At 38.7% G+C, this 20,318-nt stretch overlaps 1 protein-coding gene across 1 annotated transcript in view; it reads right to left on the bottom strand.

Moving 5' to 3' along the window:
- The window catches only part of NNT (nicotinamide nucleotide transhydrogenase), a gene marked incomplete in the record, with an annotated part of 93,621 nt that overhangs the window by 69,349 nt on the left and 3,954 nt on the right, over positions 1–20,318 (bottom strand). Inside the window, 5 exon segments of the mRNA XM_019661517.1 lie at positions 1,763–1,851; positions 7,134–7,221; positions 10,882–11,099; positions 13,413–13,642; positions 18,967–19,171. Of these exon segments, the coding sequence (XP_019517062.1) occupies positions 1,763–1,851; positions 7,134–7,221; positions 10,882–11,099; positions 13,413–13,642; positions 18,967–19,123 (782 nt within the window).

Here is a 20,318-nt window from a genome sequence, read left to right on the forward strand (position 1 = left end):
ATATATATATATTTATAGGTAAAGACCTTCATGATCTACTGTTTAAAAAGTTATATAGTACTATTAATAAAATTACATTTTTAATTAATGTATAGAAAAGGGAACATATACTAGAAGGTTAATAGTTATCTCTAGGTGGTAGGATTTTATGGTATTTTATTTTCATTTTTTGTACTTTTTTCTTTTTTTCTGCATTGGAGGAACAGCATGTATTTTTTTATGATCAGAAAGAAAGCAAAGTAGATAACTGATAAAAGTAATATATATTTCTTTTTATATTATTTAAAATATAAAGGGCTAATTAATCTTACTTCATAGAATTATCATAAAGAATAAAACAAAGCATATAGCACAATGTCTGGAAGAGAGTAAGCATTTAATACCAGAGTCTGAACAGCTCTTGACCTGCCAATTATTTTTGTAAATAAAGCCTTTATTGAAACACTCAGAAAGAAAGAAAGAAAGAAAGAAAGAAAGAAAGAAAGAAAGAAAGAAAGAAAGAAAGAAAGAAAAAAAAGAAAGTAAAGCTTTTAGATTTCTAAACTTTGTAATACAGGCATTAGGCAAGATACTATTGTTATAAGGGGCATCTCCTAGTTATTGGAAAGAATTCAAAAATCACACCCTATTAATGTCACTGGGCAATGAGTTGTCCTTTTTAGATGTTTGGAGGTTTTTGGATGTTTAACTGAAAAACATATACCATTCAGGATTCCAAAAAGAATTTATAATCAAGTGTGTTTTTTAATATATTTGGATTACATGTTTATATGATACCAGCTCCCAGTCTCAAAAGTTAATGAGCTATATTTCTTAGAAATTATATTAGTTCAGCCACATCTTTCTTCATTGTGTACTTGAGTTATCTTAATAAAGGTAAATAAAAATGGATTTAAGCAACAACTATATTCTACCTGTTTACACAAAATCTAAATCAATGACATTAATTAACTTAAATTCTCAGTAGTTAACCCAACACCAAGTTTCAAATCATCTCTAACTCAAATATAGTATATGTTTCCACTTCAAGGCTATGTCCACTACAATGACAATTTAAACAACTTGCTTTCTCTAGGCTTGGAAGTCTTCTAAAACTTCACATCTGCAACATTAAAAATTAAAAGATAGGAAGGGCCGGCCGAGTGGCTCAGTTGGTTAAGAGCTCGCTCAAGAGTTTGAGCTCTGAGCAACAGCGGTTCGATTCCCGGCCCGAGCTGAGCAGCCATTAAGCTGCCAACAGGTGGCAGGATGGCTCAGCTTAAAAAAAAAAAAATTTAAAAGATAGGACTAATGGCATTCTTAACTCTGGTTTTCCTTGGCTTGTGTCCTGGTTACTTCAGAAATACCTTTTCTCAATTTAGCAGGATAGCTTTTTATCAGTACAACACGTCCCTAAACTCCAGGAAAGCTCTGTTAACACCATTCTATGGAAGATTCTTTACTCTGAAAAGTCATATTCCTTCCAACGAATGCTAATCCACATGAAGAAACAAAACTGAGCATGAGATATTAGTTTCCAATTCTTTTGCTGTTGGTTTTTATTATTTCTGCTATATTGAGTCTGGGTCCTTAAATTTTTTCCACTAAGTAATATCTTTGCACTTTGAGTTAACTTTGAAAAAGTGGAAACATTTTTAAATGGAAAGAGTTTATAGAGCAGTTTTCAATGTGCTATTTCAATTTATAAATTCTATGCAAAGCATAACATCCACCTGAAACAAAGTGTTTTTCCCTTAACAGTAATCACTAGCAAGGCACTCACCTCGTGTCAAAACCTCGAACAATTGCACCCATTGACTTGGCTGCACCTGCGGAGGCCAGCCCAGCAACACCACCACCAACAATCAGAATCTAGGGGAAAAAACAGAACCGGTATGTTTTCAATAAAGTTCATTATCAACTGATTATTAAAAATCATCAGCTAACAACCACCTATGCCTAGTACACAATTAGCAGCCAATAATATACCAGGTGGTACTGGTGGTGGTGATGAGCCCGCACTCAATGTACTGACTGGACAGACTACTCTTTAACTGAACTGCCACTGTTTTTCAAAATTTATCCAAGTTACAACTGCTAGCAAAGACCGTCACTAAAAATAGCCTGACAATCAGTGTAAAAGCTATGTATAACTGTTCAGTGTTTATGTTATGTTAATGATTAACAGGCTCTTTCACAGTATATAAAAGCTGCTTCTACTAACATTCCCAGTGTAGCATTCTAGCTACCTTTCCCCTCTCAAATTTTAAGGTTTTACTGTGTTCACAGATAAGTTTCAAAGATGGGTACAACTTTGGTGAAACATCTACTCCAAACTCTATTTTGAGCTCACATACTTCTTTGTTTTTGGGGTTTGTTTTTTTTTGGTTTTTGTTGTTCTTTTTATATGAGTTTCAGGTGTACAAAACAATGCAATAGTTATCCATTTCACCCCTCACAAAGTGAGAACCCCCTCACCCGACCCACTGTCCCCCACCCCGCCCCTGATATCATACATATCTATTACAATTCCATTGGCTCCATTCCCATACTCTACTCCACATCCCGTGACTATATACTGTATTTCCCCATGTATAAGATGCTCCCATGTATAAGACACACCTTAATTTTGGGGCCTGAAATTTGAAAAAAATTTATTACATAAAGGAACTCAAATTTTATTCATCATAAAATTCATACAACTCCTCATCACTTGCGAGAAATGCAAGTAAAAAGAAAAAAATCTAGGGCCGGCCGAGTGGCACGTTGGTTAAGAGCTGGCTTGGGACGCCAGAGGTCCCGGTTCGGGTCCCACATATGAGGGTCAGTGACAGCTCAACCTGGAGCTGGGCTGCCGTGAGTCGCCAGCGATGGCATAGGCTGCAGCCCCTGCTGCAGTGGGTTGCCATAAGCTACCGTATGTGGTCGGCAGCCAGCGTGAGCGGCTGGCAGATGGTGTGAGCTGCCAAGTGCCGCCATGAGCGGCCATCCAGAAGCCGGTGACCTATCTGCCTCACCCAGGAAGAGCACAATGATAATACCAACATGGGCCAGTGAAGCAACGTCCTCCACAATTAGACTGAAGAACAAAAGGACAGCAACTTGTCTGTTCCCCTTCCCCCGATTCCCCAGCGCTGTTCTCTCAATTCCCCAATAAAATCTTTTAAAAAAAAAAGATTCTAGTTGACATACAATATTATTCAACATCAGCTTCAGATATACAGTGCTGTGGTCAGGCCTCTACAGCATCTATGAAATGGTCTCCCTAACAAGACATGAGTCCATCTGGCCCCCTAAAAAATATTTACTACATTATTGATTATATTCCCCAGACTGTCTTTTCTATCCCCGAGGCCAGATTGTAGTTACCAATTTGTATCGTTTCGTCCCTTCCCCTTCTCCTTCATCCCCACCCCCTCCCAACTAGCATCCATTAGTTTTTCCTCTGCGTCTCTGAGGATATTTCTGTTTACATTTCTCATTTATTCAGTTTTTTAGAATCCACGTATAAGTGAGATCATATGGTATTTGTCTTTCTCTGACTGACTTATTTCACTTTGTATAATGTTCTCTAGGTCCATCCATATCATTGCAAATGGTACGATTTCCTTCTTATTTATTGAGCTCACATACTTCTGAAAGGAACAGCAGGTGGCCAATCACATAATTTTGAACCATTCTGAATGAACTGTACCTGAAATCCAAAGCAATGTATTTAATCTCCCTAACCATGGAAGGATCAGAGCCAAGAAAACCAAAGAATTCCTCAGAAACAAGAGTCCTACCCGCCTTCTAAGAAACAAAATAAGAACAATGTTTTCTCCAGTCTGAAATGGGGGACCATCAGAGAAAAGTCCTATTGTACTTCCCAGTCAATTGAAGGCAACTCCTTGTTGCTGTTTAAAAAAAAAAAAAAAAGCCACCCACAGATACAGTACAGTTTATAAATTCCTACCCACCCCTAATGCTCACACCTCCTTCTGCCTCTTTAACACTAGACTAGTCTAACTGTGCCCCAGTGACCCCACCCCCACCCCCCCAGCCCCAGGCAGTGTCTCAGAAATCCTATTAATTGCTCTTGATGGTGATGGTTTGTTTGGGGGTATGGGGGAGTCTACAGGAAAGGGGACAAAGAAGGACCAAAGGGAACAGAGCAGGCTCTGGGCTCCAAGGCACTAACCCTGCTCCACACACGGAAGCCAGACCACTGCTAAAACAATGAAATAAGTAAAATAACAGGACTAGGAGTCGAGAAATAACAGAAGACCCCATAATTTAAAAGAGAGAATGGCATAAGAATAAAGCAATGTAATCTTACAAAAGGAATTTACTCTTTCTCTGCAACATGATATGAAGAAAAAAGACACCGAGATTAAGAGTCAAAGAGAGCTGGGTCGGCCGAGTGGCTCAGTTAGTTAAGAGCTCGCTCGAAGAGCTCGCTCAAGAGTGCGAGCTCTGAGCAACAGCGGTTCAAGTCCCGGCCTGAGCTGAGCAGCCGCTGAGCTGCCAACAGGTGGCAGGATGGCTCAGCTAGAAGAAAAAAAAAAAAAAAACACAACAAAGAGTCAAAGAGAGCTTAAGTTCAAATCCTGACTCTGCTACCAGCTAGTTCTGGGAGAGACCTTCAGCAAGCCGCTTAGAGCTGCAATAAAGCAATCAAAACACCTTCCCAGAAGGTTGTTACATTAAATGATGGACTCAAAAAGGCTGACCGCTAACTATCACACTGGAGACATGTACTCAAAAAGAGTAGGGAAAAGGTCAAGGGAAAGAAACTACCATCAGAATGTTCTTGATTTCATTTCCAGGCAGGTAACCTGTTCCTCCTCTTGGCTTCCCCATCTCAGTAAAGGGCACTTATTGTGCACACAGCTGTTCAAGCTGAAATAGGGAGGTCATCCTGAGTCCTCCCCTTTGCAAATATTCCCTCCACCAACCCATCAGCCAAATACTATTGGTGTTGACCCCCAAAGATCTCCCAATCCAGCCCCTTCTCTATATCTCTATTCTATCACCTACCCAGGGCACTATTTTTGCAACCAATTCCTAACAGATCTTGCCTTCACTCTTCCCCCCTACTATCCATCTCCCACAGAACAGCCAGGTGATTTTTTTAAATCTTTGTGAGATAATAAAAATATACAGAGGGTAGGCCGGCCGAGTGGCGCATTGGTTAAGAACTGGCTTGGGATGCCAGAGGGCCCCGGTTTGGATCCCACATATGAGGGCCAGTGACACTGCCCTCTACAGCTAAGATGCTGAACAACAGCTCAACCTGGAGCTGGGCTGCCATGGGTCACTGGCGACAGTGTAGGCTGTAGTCCCCTGCTGCAGTGGCCTGCCATAAGCTACCGTGTGAAACCGGCAGCCAGCGTGAGCAGCCAGCAGCCGCCGTGAGTGGCCGTCCAGAGGCCAGCGACTGATCTGCCTCGCCCGGGAAGAGCACAATGATGGTGCCAGCTTGGGCCAGTGAAGCAACGTCCTCCACAACTAGACTGAAGAACAAAAACAACAGCAACTTGTCTGTTCCTCTTCCCCCGATTCCCCAGCACTGTTCCCCTCCCCCAATTCCCCAATAAAATCTTTAAAAAAAAAAAAATGTACAGAGGGTGCCAAAAAATGCCTATACATTTTAAGATAACATTTCTTAAAATGTGTATACATTTTTTTGGCATCCCCAGTGTGTGTGTGTGTGTGTGTGTGTGTGTGTGTGTGTGTGTGTGTGCGCGCACGCGCATATATATATATATATCTGACCCCAGTTCCTGGCACAGAACTCCCAAAACCCTTGTAATTTCCTAAGTGAGAACAAAAGCCTCTTTTGTTCTAATGTTTGGTCTTTGACCCCCGTTCCTGACAGAGGGTTCCTAAACTAAATTCCTTGGAATTTCCTGGGTCACAGTAGTGTCTTTAGTTCTAATGAGGCAAATCTTGGTGGTCTCTTGCATGGAGCTGGTCACCAGAAAGACCATACCACGATTAGAAGCTTGGATTTTCAGCTCCACCTCCCGTTCTCCAGATAGGCGAGAAGGGCTGGAAATCAGTTAATGATAAAGCCTTCCTTTAAGCTTCTTGTCTTTTGTTTCACTTTTTTAATCCTTTATATTCACAGCTTTCCACTCAATTTGCACATATTTCAAGAAAGATTCTAACCAAAAGTGAGGAGTGGATTTGTACATCAAAGCATTTAGTCAATTTAAGAACAGCTTCCAACTTCTGGCCACCATGACTGGGAGACCCTTTCCTGAGAAAGAAGTCAAAATGTAATCACTTCACATACCACAGCTCCCTGTCGTTTACTCACACTTTTGTAAGTACTCTGGTCTTCACTTGAACCACTTGTCATTTTCTTCACCTGGCCTGTTTTTAAAGCAATTAACTGGATTTCTCAAAGCTGTTATTATCTTTTTTTTTTTTCATTTTTCTAGGTGATTTATTTTGTGTGAAAACTCTGGGTTTATAATGACAATGTACTTAAAAGCAGGAAGTGCCAAGTAAACCTGTCTCCTAGAGACAGAGTACACTCTGCAGGGAGATGACAACAGTTAAAGTCCTGTTTCCTATAATACCTTGCCGATCTGCTTATATTGTCATTTCATGTAGGTAGTTAGGGGTCACAACATAGTCTACTCTTTCACCTAGCCATCCCTACCTCTCTTCAACTGCTCTCCATACAGATTAAATAAACTGCACCCTTTCCCCATGCCAAATATCCTGATTACACCATCTCCCATTTTCTGTCCTCTTGACCCAAAATTTCACAAAAAGTGAGGAAACCAAAACAATCCTTTCTATGAACCAATATGTTGCAATCATTAGGAAACTTGAAATTTGCTCAATGGTATCTTGAAGCTTTTTTTAAAAATTAGTAATAAACAGACTACACGGAACAAGTTATCCAAAATTCCTTTAAGAATTCAAGTTAAGACAAAAACATTAAAAAAAAATTAGAATGTCCAGAAATGTCAAAATTTTCTTTCTTCAAGCAATCTTAAGCATCTCTGAGGTTCCACCATATATTTGTATATGCCACATAAGTCATCAGTGTGAACCTAACATGTAACAAAAATTTTTAAATGCTGTATTTTAGGACCATACAGATCCTTGCCTTTAATTGATTCATATTACAAAGAAACAGTAGAAGTTTTACGTACCTTAGCTGGAGGGACTTTTCCAGCAGCTGTGATCTGACCAGTGAAAAACCGTCCAAAATGATTTGCTGCAAGTACAACAGCCTTATAACTTGGAAAAAAAAAAAAGAGAGAGAAAAATATAAATAAATAATTCCATAAAATGAAAGCTTAGGCTCCTAGATCATGTCATCAACCACACTTTAATCATCAAAGAATAAGAATAATAACCAACATTTATATAGTACCTACTATGTGTCAAAAACTGTTCTAAGTGCTATGTAGATACTTATGCCTTTAATCTTCACAACCATCCTATGGATAGGTACGATTATTACTTTCATTTTTATAAGGGAGGAAACTGAGATGCAGAGAGATAAGAGATTTGCCCAAGGTCTCTCAGCTAATAAATGTCAGAGCCAGAAGTCTAACTCTGGCATCCTGCATTCACACTCTTATCCATGTTTCCTGGCCTCTTTATAACAAATACTGCAGAAAGTCAGTTGTGATTTAAAAAGAAATGAAGTAAAGACAAGAAAATGCTAAGAATGGTTTTCTTTGGGCACTGGGACTACAGATAATTCAAACTTTCTATTTTACTTTACTATATTGTCCAAATTTTGCTTGATGACAATACTGTATTTGTATAACAGGGGGAAAATTTTTAAATTAAAAAAATAGATTAGCTATATATGCTTGTACATGATAAAATTTCAACCTCAGAACAAAAAACAAAAAAAATTTGCTTGATCTCTGCTGGTTGAAAGCATGGGATTTTGAGATAGATTGACCTCAGTGCAAGTCCTAGTTCTACACTAACTAGCTTTGTGACCATGGGCAAATTTCTTTTAATTCTCTAATCCTTAGTTTCCTGTGTATAAAGTGGGGACAAAAAGAGCATCTCTTAGTGGTGTTGTCAGAACCAAATGAGATAATACAGGTAAAGGGCTTACCTAAAGCCTGTCACAATAAGTGTTTGGTAAATATTAGTGGTTTTGGCTAAACAAACATTCTATGCAACAAAAACTAGTAAAATATACCATCTTTTCTTAAATAGGATATTTTTAACATATTAACTAATTTCATTTTCAAATCATTTTATACTTTTGCACATTCTCACTCAGTAACATACACTCTACCTTAATATTATAATACAACTATTTAATGATAAGATCTACCTGCTTGCTGACACTAAACCCTTTCCCTGCTCATATTTTTATAAAAAATACTTAATATTTGGTACAAAAGCATATCACAGTTACCACTATTACTTTAAGTTAAAAAATATTAGAGCAGGAAAACAGTATTTTAGATATTACATGATTTGTTAGTCTTATTTATTAATCCATGGGATAGAAATGTTCAAAGAGCAAACATACCCAAGATTCAAAGGCCAGTTTAAGAAATTAATTTGGGAATGAACATTTTAAAAAATTCAGTTGCTGTACTGAAAAAAAAATAACAAAACAAGGCTGGTTACACAGGAAATGTACACGAAAAACACTGATAGTGGGGAAAAAGTGGGCCTTTTTTAACGACAGCAAAAAAGCTAACAATGAACAGCAATGAACTGGAAGGAGCACATCTTCACGGTAATATGACTGTGTGTATTAGTTCAAATTTCAGCCACCTCTGGGGTCATGGTAGGCAGGGTAGAGAATAGACATGTTTCCAACACCACTCCATTCCTCAATTTAACTAAGGCCACTCTGCTCCTAGTCGATTTGTTTGTATTGCCTCATAACATTTAATTTGCTCAGAAAGATTCTGCAGCTAAAAACCACTGGTCTAGAGCTACTGATTCTGATAACCTTTCACAGATGTGCATTTCACAAGACAAAATCAACAGCACTCTTAAAAGTTAACACTGTACATCTTCTATATAAAATTTTAAGTCCCACACTGCATAATATAACTCTTCTACAAACTAAGTAAATATGGCAAAAATTTATTTTGTCCCTTGCAATTTATGTCACACACAAAAAACTCTTCAAACCAACCATTTGCCATATTACATTAAGGACAACAAACTGTGTTTTTACCTTGTCATTTTTATTTATTGCCCATCTCATTTATATCCAAAGTGAACAGCTGAAACCCAAAGTAGAATCTTTGGCATATTTAATGTGCTATACCTAATCTAGAAAACCTAAGGAAACTTTCAGCTCCAGTGTCAGGCCATAAAAGGCTTTACTTAGGTTAGTCTTTTTTCATGCACTGTTTTATTTTTAAAATATTTTCACTTGTTGGTGCCTCATTCATATTAGCAAATGTCACTACAAATTGTTTTTGTACTAAAAATCTAATTCAACCCCAATAAGTTTTAATTTTAAAAAATCTAATTCAACTAGCTTTTTAAATGAGCTGATTTCATAAGCACTATCTGATTTCCAGATTTTTCGCACTCTCTAGGCACAGTCAGCAACACACTGCACTCATATCGCTATCCCTATCCCTCCCCTGTGGCAGGCATGATTACTCAATGTGGCATGATAGCCACATTCCTCGGAGCAGGCTGGGCCTTAGAACTGTTAACAGTGTAGCACTCCAGGAAATAAACAGGGAATGCATTAGTGCTGGTGGGCAAAGGAAGTTTATTGCCATCTTGGCCTTAAAGGTAAGAGGACATAGTCAGCCCTCAGTTATCAATATAGGTTTTTTGTTTTTGTTTTTGTTTTTGTTTTGTTTTTAAAGATTTTTTTTTTATTGGGAAATTAGGGGATGGGAACAGCGCTGGGGAATTGGGGAAAGGGGAACAAACAAGTTGCTGTCCTTTTGTTCTTCAGTCTAGTTGTGGAGGATGTTGCTTCACTGGCCCAAGTTGACACCATCATTACGCTCTTCCCGAGCAAGGCAGATCAGTCGCCGGCTTCTGGACGGCCGCTCATGGCGGCTGCTAGCCGCTCACGCTGGCTGCTGGCTACACACGGTAGCCCATGGCAACATACTGCAGCAGGGGCTGCAGCCTTCGCCATTCCCAGAGACTCACGGCAGCCCAGCTCCAGGTTGAGCTGTTGTTCAGCATCTTAGCTGTAGAGGGCAGTGTCACTGGCCCTCATATGTGGGATCCGAACCGGGGCCCTCTGGCGTCCCAAGCCAGCTCTTAACCATCACGCCACTCGGCCGGCCCAATATAGGTTTTGACACCAGAAGAAACTTCTTCAAATGCAGATATTTTCCCTATTCATTAAATATTTTATGAATTTACCTAAAACCTAATTAAAATGGTAAATCTGCTAATATTTGTATATTAGATTGAACCATATGAAACTGCCACTATCCAACCATTTTTGACCTATTAAAAACAGCAATTAATGTTAACTTATTGTGGTAATCATTTCACAATATATACATGTATCAAATCGTTATGTTTACACCTTAAACTTACACAATGTTATATGTCAATTATATCTCAATAAAAACTGGAAAAAAAAAACCAGCGATTTGAACCTAATATATACATGCACACACACATATATGAAATACAGTATATTCCTCATTCAAATAATCTGACAGTCATTTCCTTTGCTGGAAGGAACTACTACTACCCACAAAGATTAAAAAGGAGCATACAACAGAGTACAATATGAACAACTATTTCCTATCAGATGACAGTGAAACAGGGAGTCTTAAAAATAATTTAAGTGCACTCTCAAAAGGCTGCAACCTCCAACAATTATTACAAGTAAAATCATCGTAAGAGAGAAGAGCTACTGTGAGCATGCTTCTGTTGTACCATTTTTTTGTTCAACGGAAATAGAAAAGAACCTACCCAGCAATGTTGGCCATAGAGCTTAGCGCGTCATATCCCTGCGCAATGGTGACTCTTGGAACCTGATCCATAGCCAAAACTGTAGTTTTTCTTTTGGAAAGTTTATTTAGCAAGTCTGGATTTTGGGCTGGATAAATAAAACTAATCAGTGTTCCCGATGTCTTTAAAAGGTCAGCTTCATGAATATCTAACGTTGGATTAAGCATGGGGGCTCGTACCTAAGAAAAAAGTCAGGTCACCGATTAAAAATATAAATACACTTCCCATATTTTTACATAAACAGGACAATTTAAATAATATGCCATTGTTGAAATAATACTCCAGAAGTAATCTTTCAGCAATAAATTTCTGACAAAATTCCTAAACAGGGTAAGGACACGAAGATCTATGCCATTTATCCTTTGATGAGCTATGCACTGGTCTGAGTAAAGAGCACGTACAACTGAAAATAATGTCAGAACAGCTTTGACAATGAACTGTAGAACAGTGGAAAAACTATGTGGGCTCTACAACAAATCTGTCCTCCCAAAACCTATTACACTGGTACAGTTAAGAGACACTAGAATAAACAGACGGCAAGTTTTTGTTGTGTATTCAAAGATTCCACTCTTGCTAATTTTGACAAGCACGAACATTTGGAGTGTTGAGAAGTTAAGAATATTATAAACTAAAATCTCCATGGTTTTATGTATAGATTTATGTCACCTTAAAATTCCAGATGAATATTCATCAATGAACACAATCATAACAGGAGCCTTGCTGAATTGCTTTTAAGCAAAAAGTTACAATATACTGTTAAGTACCAAGTCGATGAATACACACTCCACATGCTTGCAAGTTTCAAATGTCCTTGTTTTAAAGCCAAATTCTTAAAATTCCATTCTAAAAGTGTTTTAAAATGTGTTTTATATCCAAGTTTAAATCAGTCTTCAATGAAAGTATATCATTTCATTAGCTCCCAGTTCACAGAAGTGCTTTAAGGCAAGTAAGCACAGAAAAAAACAGCTCTGGGACTTAAGTTTTAAAAGGAAATACAAACACTTGGTCAATACTTTCATTTCACGGCATATCATCTCAATTTACTTAAGAGATACCTTTATCTGTTATTCCCATTTCGGTTGTTGACCTGGTTATACATGTGATTTTAAGTTCTGGATTTTATTTAAGACTCTCTGACAAGATCTACCTTTACTCAGTGAGAATCTATAATATATAGTTAATAAAAATTACAGGACCACTTTGAATTGATTCTACTGGCCCCTATCGAATGCTCAGCTGAGGCTGTCCTCATCTGAGTGAGTTAAGCCAATAGAATGTTTCCCCGAATGTGCTTTTTAGATCATTAGTCCCTCAGGATATTAATAAGCTTGACTCAAAAGAGAGGCCCCAAGGTCAAGTAATTTATTAATGCAAGTATAAAGTTACGTAAGTTTCTATATTACAGGATTTCCCAGTGCCTTTAACACGCTCACACACATTGTAAACCTCTGAATAAAACACAGAGCATTTCGAAAACTTATGTGCACCCTACTAAACCTTTTTTATGTGATATCTCAAAAGGTTTTGATCCCTAAAACACACATTGGAACAGGTTATACTTATTTTTCTATTTTCACTAGGCTCTTTTACTCTTCCAAGTTATATCACCAAGTATCTGTATACTTTAAAAGCTTTAGCTAAACGATAATTTATCTCCGTACCATAAATTTTACTATCAATTTTCTATAGCAAAAGCATGGTTTTGTGTCTTGCCAAAAACCACTATTTAAGATCCTATCAAGATATTCAGTGGACTTTATATTATTTAAAAAAAAAAAAAAGCGATCTTATTTTAACCTGATGACCTTGCTTATATAACCCACAATTCCCTGTCTGCCTTGGTTATAGAAGGCTTAGGATTTAAGTTAATGTTCAAGTCTAGTAATTATCTATGCTAGACTCATGACAGTCTCTCTTCCTTTCTCTATGTGATTTTGTACTCCAGACTTATTTCTAAATTCTTCAGCATACAGATTTCTATTATATATTAAGACCTTTCATTAAAGTAGGGAAAGCTACTTGCCACTCAGCCCAATGCTGCTTTCTCCAGAATAGTCCTGCCCTCCCTAAAAATAGCACTTGCGTCAGTTAAACCACTCTTCCTTGTAGGCATCAAAAGATCACTGTACATTCAGTCCCAGGAGGAGCTGCACGCTTTCTATTTTTAATAGCAATTAAATACTCACCTGTGGGTATTTTGGATACATATGAACCATGTAGTACAAATTTTCCCTAGCCAATTAAAACAGTTTCCACATAGCAAATGTAAAAAGGAAGGTCACTTTATCTCTTCTCATGGTTAAAAAAAGATCTTATAACCTGATAAAATTTCTACTGGAATGTGAAGAATATTCACAAAAAGCAAGCATTTCTTTGAGAAAAAAGCATCGTTTGAAAATGTGAAAAGCTATAGCAACAATCATTTAATTTTTCTATGAAAAGATTTTGAAAAGTCAGCATGCCATTAACAAGAGGGAGAAAGGAATAATTACTTTGACCACCAAATCAGAAGCCAGCACTTCCTTCGCCCCTTGGATTTGGGCACCTGCCGCTCTGTAGTGATCATCGGAAAACTTGGAAGCTTCACCAGCACCCGATTCCACCACAACGTTAAAGCCCTGCTTGACCAAGGCCTGAACGCCAGCAGGAGACAATGCCACTCGCTTCTCATTTTGGAAAATCTCCTTGGGGACTCCAACAGTCAGTTGCTTATATGGAATTCCTACAAACAAAGGCAAAAAAAAAAAAAAGGACATTTGGTAAAAAAAACAGTTTTAATAACAGAGTTCAGAAAATCTGTTCAAAATATACTGTACATACAAGTTACTATTCAAAATGATTCTGATTCATAATCATAATTCTTTGACTTTTTTTGGATAGATAAGAAGTTTGTATGCCTTCTCTCCTGAAAATTCTAAATCCTTTAATTAACCAAATGGCTCTCTTCAAGGCACATGACTAGCTTAGTTTATTCTTAGAAAAAAAAAAATGGGTTGAGAGCTCACTCAACATGCTAACCACATTCTTCAAAATAATCCTCTCTGGTTTATGTTCTCCTTGTCCTTACTTTTAAGGAAGACAGGAGTAACTAGCTGTTTTGAAGAATACCCCTACATTAGACACTCCAATAGCCTGCCACACCCTAAGTCCCCTTCCTGGCACTTTGGCTTCATAGATTTCCAAGTGTTGAATCTTGAGACCTTACATTCTTGGCCATAACTAATTAGACCAGGGATAAGCAGCAGGGTCAAAAATAAAAGTCTACAGGCCAGGCATGAGGAAAACCAGCAGCCTATGAGATGACTTACATGGGAATTTTGCCCCAGGACATTCAATGCTGGCCAGTGACTACCCACCCCAGTCAGGTCCTCTCTCAGGAAGTTTGAATGGAAGATTCACAGAAAGAATAGGCCAGAGAAAGGAGGATGGTACAGCAGCTGTTGGTGAGCACAGCCATAAGGTAATCAAAGGGAGGTCAGCAAGCCACCACGGTAGCGGAGATGCAAGGAGAGAAGATGAGTCATAGCTATGAAATCCAGAAAAGCATTCCACTCCTCCAAGAAGTAGGTGAAGGGTTTCTTGGGCTCCCATACTTCCCAAAATAAGCCCATACAAAAAGCCCTCATCAAAAAATAGAACCCCATGTGATTCTGTTCCCAGCAACCCAAAAAAGCCTGTTCAATAGCGTTAAAGTATTTATACATGGTTCAGACCAGCTTTAGCTGAAGTACATTACTTTCTTCTGTTGTTTTATTCAAAAAGTGGGCATTGGGCCGGCCGAGTGGCTCAGTTGGTTAAGAGCTCGCTCAAGAGTGCGAGCTCTGAGCGACAGCGGTTCGAGTCCAGCCCGAGCTGAGCAGCCGCTGAGCTGCCAACAAGTACCAGGATGGCTCAGCTAAAACAAAAAAACAAAAAAACAAAAAAAAAACAAAAAACAAAAAGTGGGCATAAACAGGTTTTTTAAATAAAAAGGATCCGCTTCTATGTAAGTTTTACTAAGGTTTAGGAAATCTACTCTAGCAACATAAACCATGGATATACATAATAAAAAAAGAAATCGAATTATCTCTACAGAGTAAACTTATTGAGACCTTAGAGAGAGTATGTCAACCTAAAAATAACTGCATTTGAACAGTCTTAGAACTCACACTACTTAAGCAGTAAAAGTCGATATTAATCCAAAGGCAAATATATACTCAATCTTACTCTCTACTTGAAGGAGAGGGAGGAAAATAATAGAAAGCTGGCAAATATTTTGGATTGATGTACAAAGTTAAATCACATACACTTAACTAGAGTTCACTTACCTAACAACCTCAAATTATCTGGGCCCTACATACTATAAGCCAAGGAAAGTTCCAAAAACAAATGAAGTCACATCAAAAGGATTTAGAAGGCCATCTGAAAGGGCTTCCACTAGAAAACTATGAGACAATTTGAGCATCAAAAAGAATAATAATTAATTGCAATGTAGTAAAATACATCCAAGAATGTTAAAATCCATGAGTTCATGATGTTACTCAAAAAAAATATTTTTTCAAAGCTTCGTTGGTCAACTTTGGAGAAAGTAATGTGTGGAAGGCAGAATAATGGTCTCTCAAAGATATCCATATCCTAATCCTCAGAACCTGTGAATACATTACAATCCATGGCAAAGAAGAATTAAAATTACAGATAGAATTAAGGTTGCTAATCAGATGACCCTGAATAGGGAAGATTATTATCCTGGATTATCTGAACGGGCCCAATGTAACCACGAGTTGTCCTTAAATGTGAAGAAGAGGGCAGAAGAGTCAGAGTCAAAGACGAATTTGAAGATGCTATGCTGTTGACTTTGAAGATGGAAGAAGGGGCCAGCCATAAGCCAAGAAATGCAGATGGTCTCCAGAAAGTGGAAAAGGCTCTCCTAGAGCCTCTGGAAGGAATGCAGCCCTGCCAATACCTCCATTTAAGCCTAGTGAGAGCCATTTCAGGCTCTGACTTCCAGAAGGGTATGACAATAAGTTTGTGTTGTATCGTAGGAAGCCAGTAAGACTGTAGTCATTTGTTATAGCTGGAATAAATACATAAGGGAGCCAACTGATTATTACCAAAACTATATTGTAGTAAATAACAGGAAAGAATGAAACATTTTTCCCACATTTCCATTACGCTCTCGGGGTAACTAAATAGAGGGAAAGTTTTTCTTTATAGAAAATTGTAGCTAATAAATTAAGATAGAATGATAGATATCGCCAATTTAAAACCCCTGAGAATCGTGGATTTAGTTAATAATAATCAAATTGCTGCTACAGCCTTTGAGTGAAAAACTGATGGGAACTTCATAATAGATGGATCACATGGACAACATCTAAACTCACTGATCAATCTTGATATAATGCAATAGATAATACATAGCATCACCTATGAAGCATTCTTGCCAAAAAAAATTAAACCTGACTCTGATGAAGCCTCTAGATCTGGCTAAATGTTACTGAAAATACAAGTGACAGAGAAACTGGTTTAAAAATACCAACAGGGGCCTGCTGAGTGGCACGTTGCTTAAGAGCTGGCTTGGGACGCCAGCTCAGAGCAGCAGGGCCCGGTTCAGATCCCACATGACAGCCAGTGACACTGCCCTCCACAGCTAAGATGGTGAACAACAGCTCGACCTGGAGATGGGCTGCCGTGAGCCACTGGCGACAGCATAGGCTGCAGCCCCTGCTGCAGTGGGCTGCTGTGAGATACCGTGTGTGGCCAGCAGCCATCATGAGCTGCCATGAGCCAGAGAGAGAGGCCATCCAGAGGCCGGCGACCAATCTGCCTCACCCGGGAAGAGCACAATGATAATACTAACATGGGCCAGTGAAGCAACGTCCTCCACAACTAGACTGAAGAACAAAAGGATAGCAACTTGTCTGTTCCCCTTCCCCCGATTCCCCAACACTGTTCCCCTCCCCCAATTCCCCAATAAAATCTTTAAAAATTAAATTAAATAAATAAATAAAAAATAAAAATACCAAGAGAATTCAGTCAGGCAAACCTAGATGTGAAAAATTCTACAGGGCAACAACTAAATTCTTCAACAAATAAAGTAAAAATAAAAAAGAGGAGGGGAGCATATAGCTCAAAAGAGACCTAAAGACATAGCAAGCGAATACAACATGTGAACCTTGTGTGGATCATTATTTGAACAAAGCAACTGTAAAAAAAGCAGAAAAAAATTGAGAAAATATGAATACTGACTGGAATTACTTTTTATGCTAGTCAATGTGATAATGAAGTTGTGGTTTAATTAAGGATAAAATAGAATCTTTATCTTTTTTTTAATTAGCTTCTGATGATTAGACATTTACACACCTCACGGTGATAACCCCAACAAACCTACTACCATATGACACTGTACATAGCTGTTCCAATACCACTGACTTTATTCCCTATGCTGTACTTTACATTCCGTGGCAATGTTTTTTCTACGTATAGTTGACATCCAATATTATATCAGTTTCAGGTGTACAGCACAGTGGTTATGCATTTTTAATTTATGAAGCGATCCCCCCGATAAGTCTAGTACCCATCTGATACCATACATAGTTTTTACAACATTATTGACTATATTCTCCAAATCCTTATCTTTTGAAAATAAAAAATAATTACCTACGAAATAGTCCAGACTCAGAAATTAAACAAGTCTTAAACATAGTCAATAACCAGAGCTTGATGTCCATGCATTTACTCACAAGGAAAACAACCATGTCCTCGATGTAGTTATTTACTTTTGTTACACAATTTTATCACATTGGATAATCTGGCTTTCTAGAAAACTTTTTTTTGAAATCTGGAGAAAAAGTTGAGGGCTCTCAGGGGAAGGTAGCCTGCCAATCGTGACTTGTCATGTGAGAACAAGAAAAGGGGCTGTGAAATCTACTAAAGGCAGACAGAAGAACTCAAAAAGCCTAGCAGGTTACGGGTCCTTCATACACAGCAAACAGTCCTACAAACTTAAATTTAAAGGGCATTGTACCATGTGACCAAGACTTCTGATTGCCCCCAAATGTCCATCTTGTTCCTCCACCTTAGTAACAGAATGCCACTTTTAGTTGAATATATTGTCACCTGGAATAAAGACTAAATGGCTAAGTCTCCCTTACAGCTGCATATGGCCACCTGTCTTGAGTTCAGGCCAATGAAGTATAGGCAGAGCGCAAGAGGGTCTATGGGAAAGATGCTTAAAGGGATCTGACTCAGCTTAGAAGGGCCTCCTTTTAGCCTCTCCTCTTCTGGCATGCATGCTAGAACAGAAGCAAGGGCGGTCCTAGCAGAGAAGGCCTGAGAGGCCACTGAAAGATTTCAGCTCTTAATTCTACATGAGCTAGGAAACAAGTGGCAAATTTTGAGTAGATGAGTGACATGATCTTTCATTTTAAAAAGATTATTCTCACTGTTGTATACAGAACAGACTGTAGAGGGACACAGGTAGAAAGCACAGAGATCATTTAGAAGACTAACACAGTAGTCCAGGTGACAGGTGATGGTGGTTTGGACCAGGATAACAGTGCTGATGATGAGAAGAGGGCAGATTCTGATATAAGGTAGAAATGACCTACACCTACTCTGAGGATCTAGGATGCCTCCAAGGCTTCTGACCTGAGCAACTGAGAAGTTGCCATTTACTAAATTGAGAAGCATTACTGCAGACTAATTAACACACTTAGTTCCTAATTCTTGAGCATAGATGAGCCATATACGGTACAATTCCCCAGTACCAACTAGGAAAGAGGAAATGGTTACTATGAGTAGTAGTTTCCTGGGGACAACTCAATTGGCTTACCACTTTTCTTTTTCTATTATCTTTTCTTCTCTATTAGCTCTGACAATCAAGAACTTCTATATATGGGAAATGTAAAAAAACAAAAACAAAAAAACTCATTAGCTTTTTTTACTCAGAATGATCCCTCATAAGCACCAGCCTGTAAAACTGCGTGGCTTTTCCTTTTATCAATCATCAGATCTCTTCACTCCTATGACTTGAAGGTCTGCTTTACATACATTGAAGTGAGACTTTACCTGGTTTTACAGAGGATTTACACCATAGCGCCTGATGAGTATGAAATGTTCGTAAAAAATCCTTCTTCCCAGGTAGAACCTTACAGGACCCCAAACTGCTAAGTAAAGGACACGAACAGCCAGTCACCACAGTTTTCAGTAGGTTCGCCATGTTCATATGAGTTCCCAACTTTCTGAATTCCCAAATTTTCTCGAAGGTAAATCACTAAGAGGAAAGAAAACAAAATATTTATGTGCTGAGAAAAACATACTTTCGGGCGGGCCGAGTGGGGCGTTGGTTAAGAGTTGGCTAGGGAGTGCAAGCTCTGAGCAGCAGGGCCCCAGTTCAGATCCCACATGGGCCAGTGATGCTGTGCCCTCTATAGCTAAGATGGTGAACAACAGCTCGACCTGGAGCTGGGCTGCCGTGAGTCACCAGCGATGGCGTAGGCTGCAGTGGTGCTGGCAGGCAGCTGGCGTGCGCTTTCATGAGCCACCGTGAGCGGCCGTTCAGTGGCCGGCGAGCAACTCACCCGGAAAGAGTGCAATGATAATACCAACATGGGCCAGTGAAGCGACGTCCTCCACAACTAGACTGAAGAACAAAAGGACAGCAACTTGTCTGTTCCCCTTCCCCAATTTCCCAACACTGTTCCCCTCCCCCAATTCCCCAATAAAATATTTTTTAAAAAACATACTTTGTCTTTTGAACATCAAAAACATAAAAACACACTAATCCAAAGAGCTTGGAGTATAACGGTTATACGTGGGCATCTACTATGAATTTATTTACCAAGTCTTTTACTTACAGAAGATCCTTCAAAAGTTGTTTCCAATTCAGGTATTTAAAACTTAGAATCCATTTTCCCACTTAAATTGTAGTTATAAACTTACTACTCAACTCCAAGCCTAGTTCACATAAGCCTAATTGATCCTTAATGTAGCTGGAAAAATTTTTTTTTAATTTGCTATAGTCCAGTCATATCTTACAGGAAAGTTATTTCTAAGTCTGCATGTCCAGCAAAAATTTCACACAAAGTCACCCTTGAGTTTCCCTTAAACTGTCTAAAATACTATACAGTACAGTAGTAACTTGTTTAGATGCTATGTTATACAGAAAACACTGGCATCCTATTCAGCACAACATCCTGTGAGACTCCCCCACCACCACCACCACCCGGAACTGAGACCTCCACTGCTCTCCATGCAGATTCCCAGGGGCTCATGGAAGGTACCCCACCATCCCCAGGATTCCTAATGTTACTCCATACTTCTTTCCTTTGCTTCTAAATTGGGAACTCTATCAGTCAAGTTCAGCTAACTCCATCACTTATGCATTCATGCTCTGCCCCATCATCTGTGCCCCCACAGGA

The sequence above is a fragment of the Hipposideros armiger genome, unplaced genomic scaffold, assembly GCF_001890085.2.
Source record: "Hipposideros armiger isolate ML-2016 unplaced genomic scaffold, ASM189008v1 scaffold_351, whole genome shotgun sequence".
Taxonomy (NCBI): Eukaryota; Metazoa; Chordata; class Mammalia; order Chiroptera; family Hipposideridae; genus Hipposideros; species Hipposideros armiger.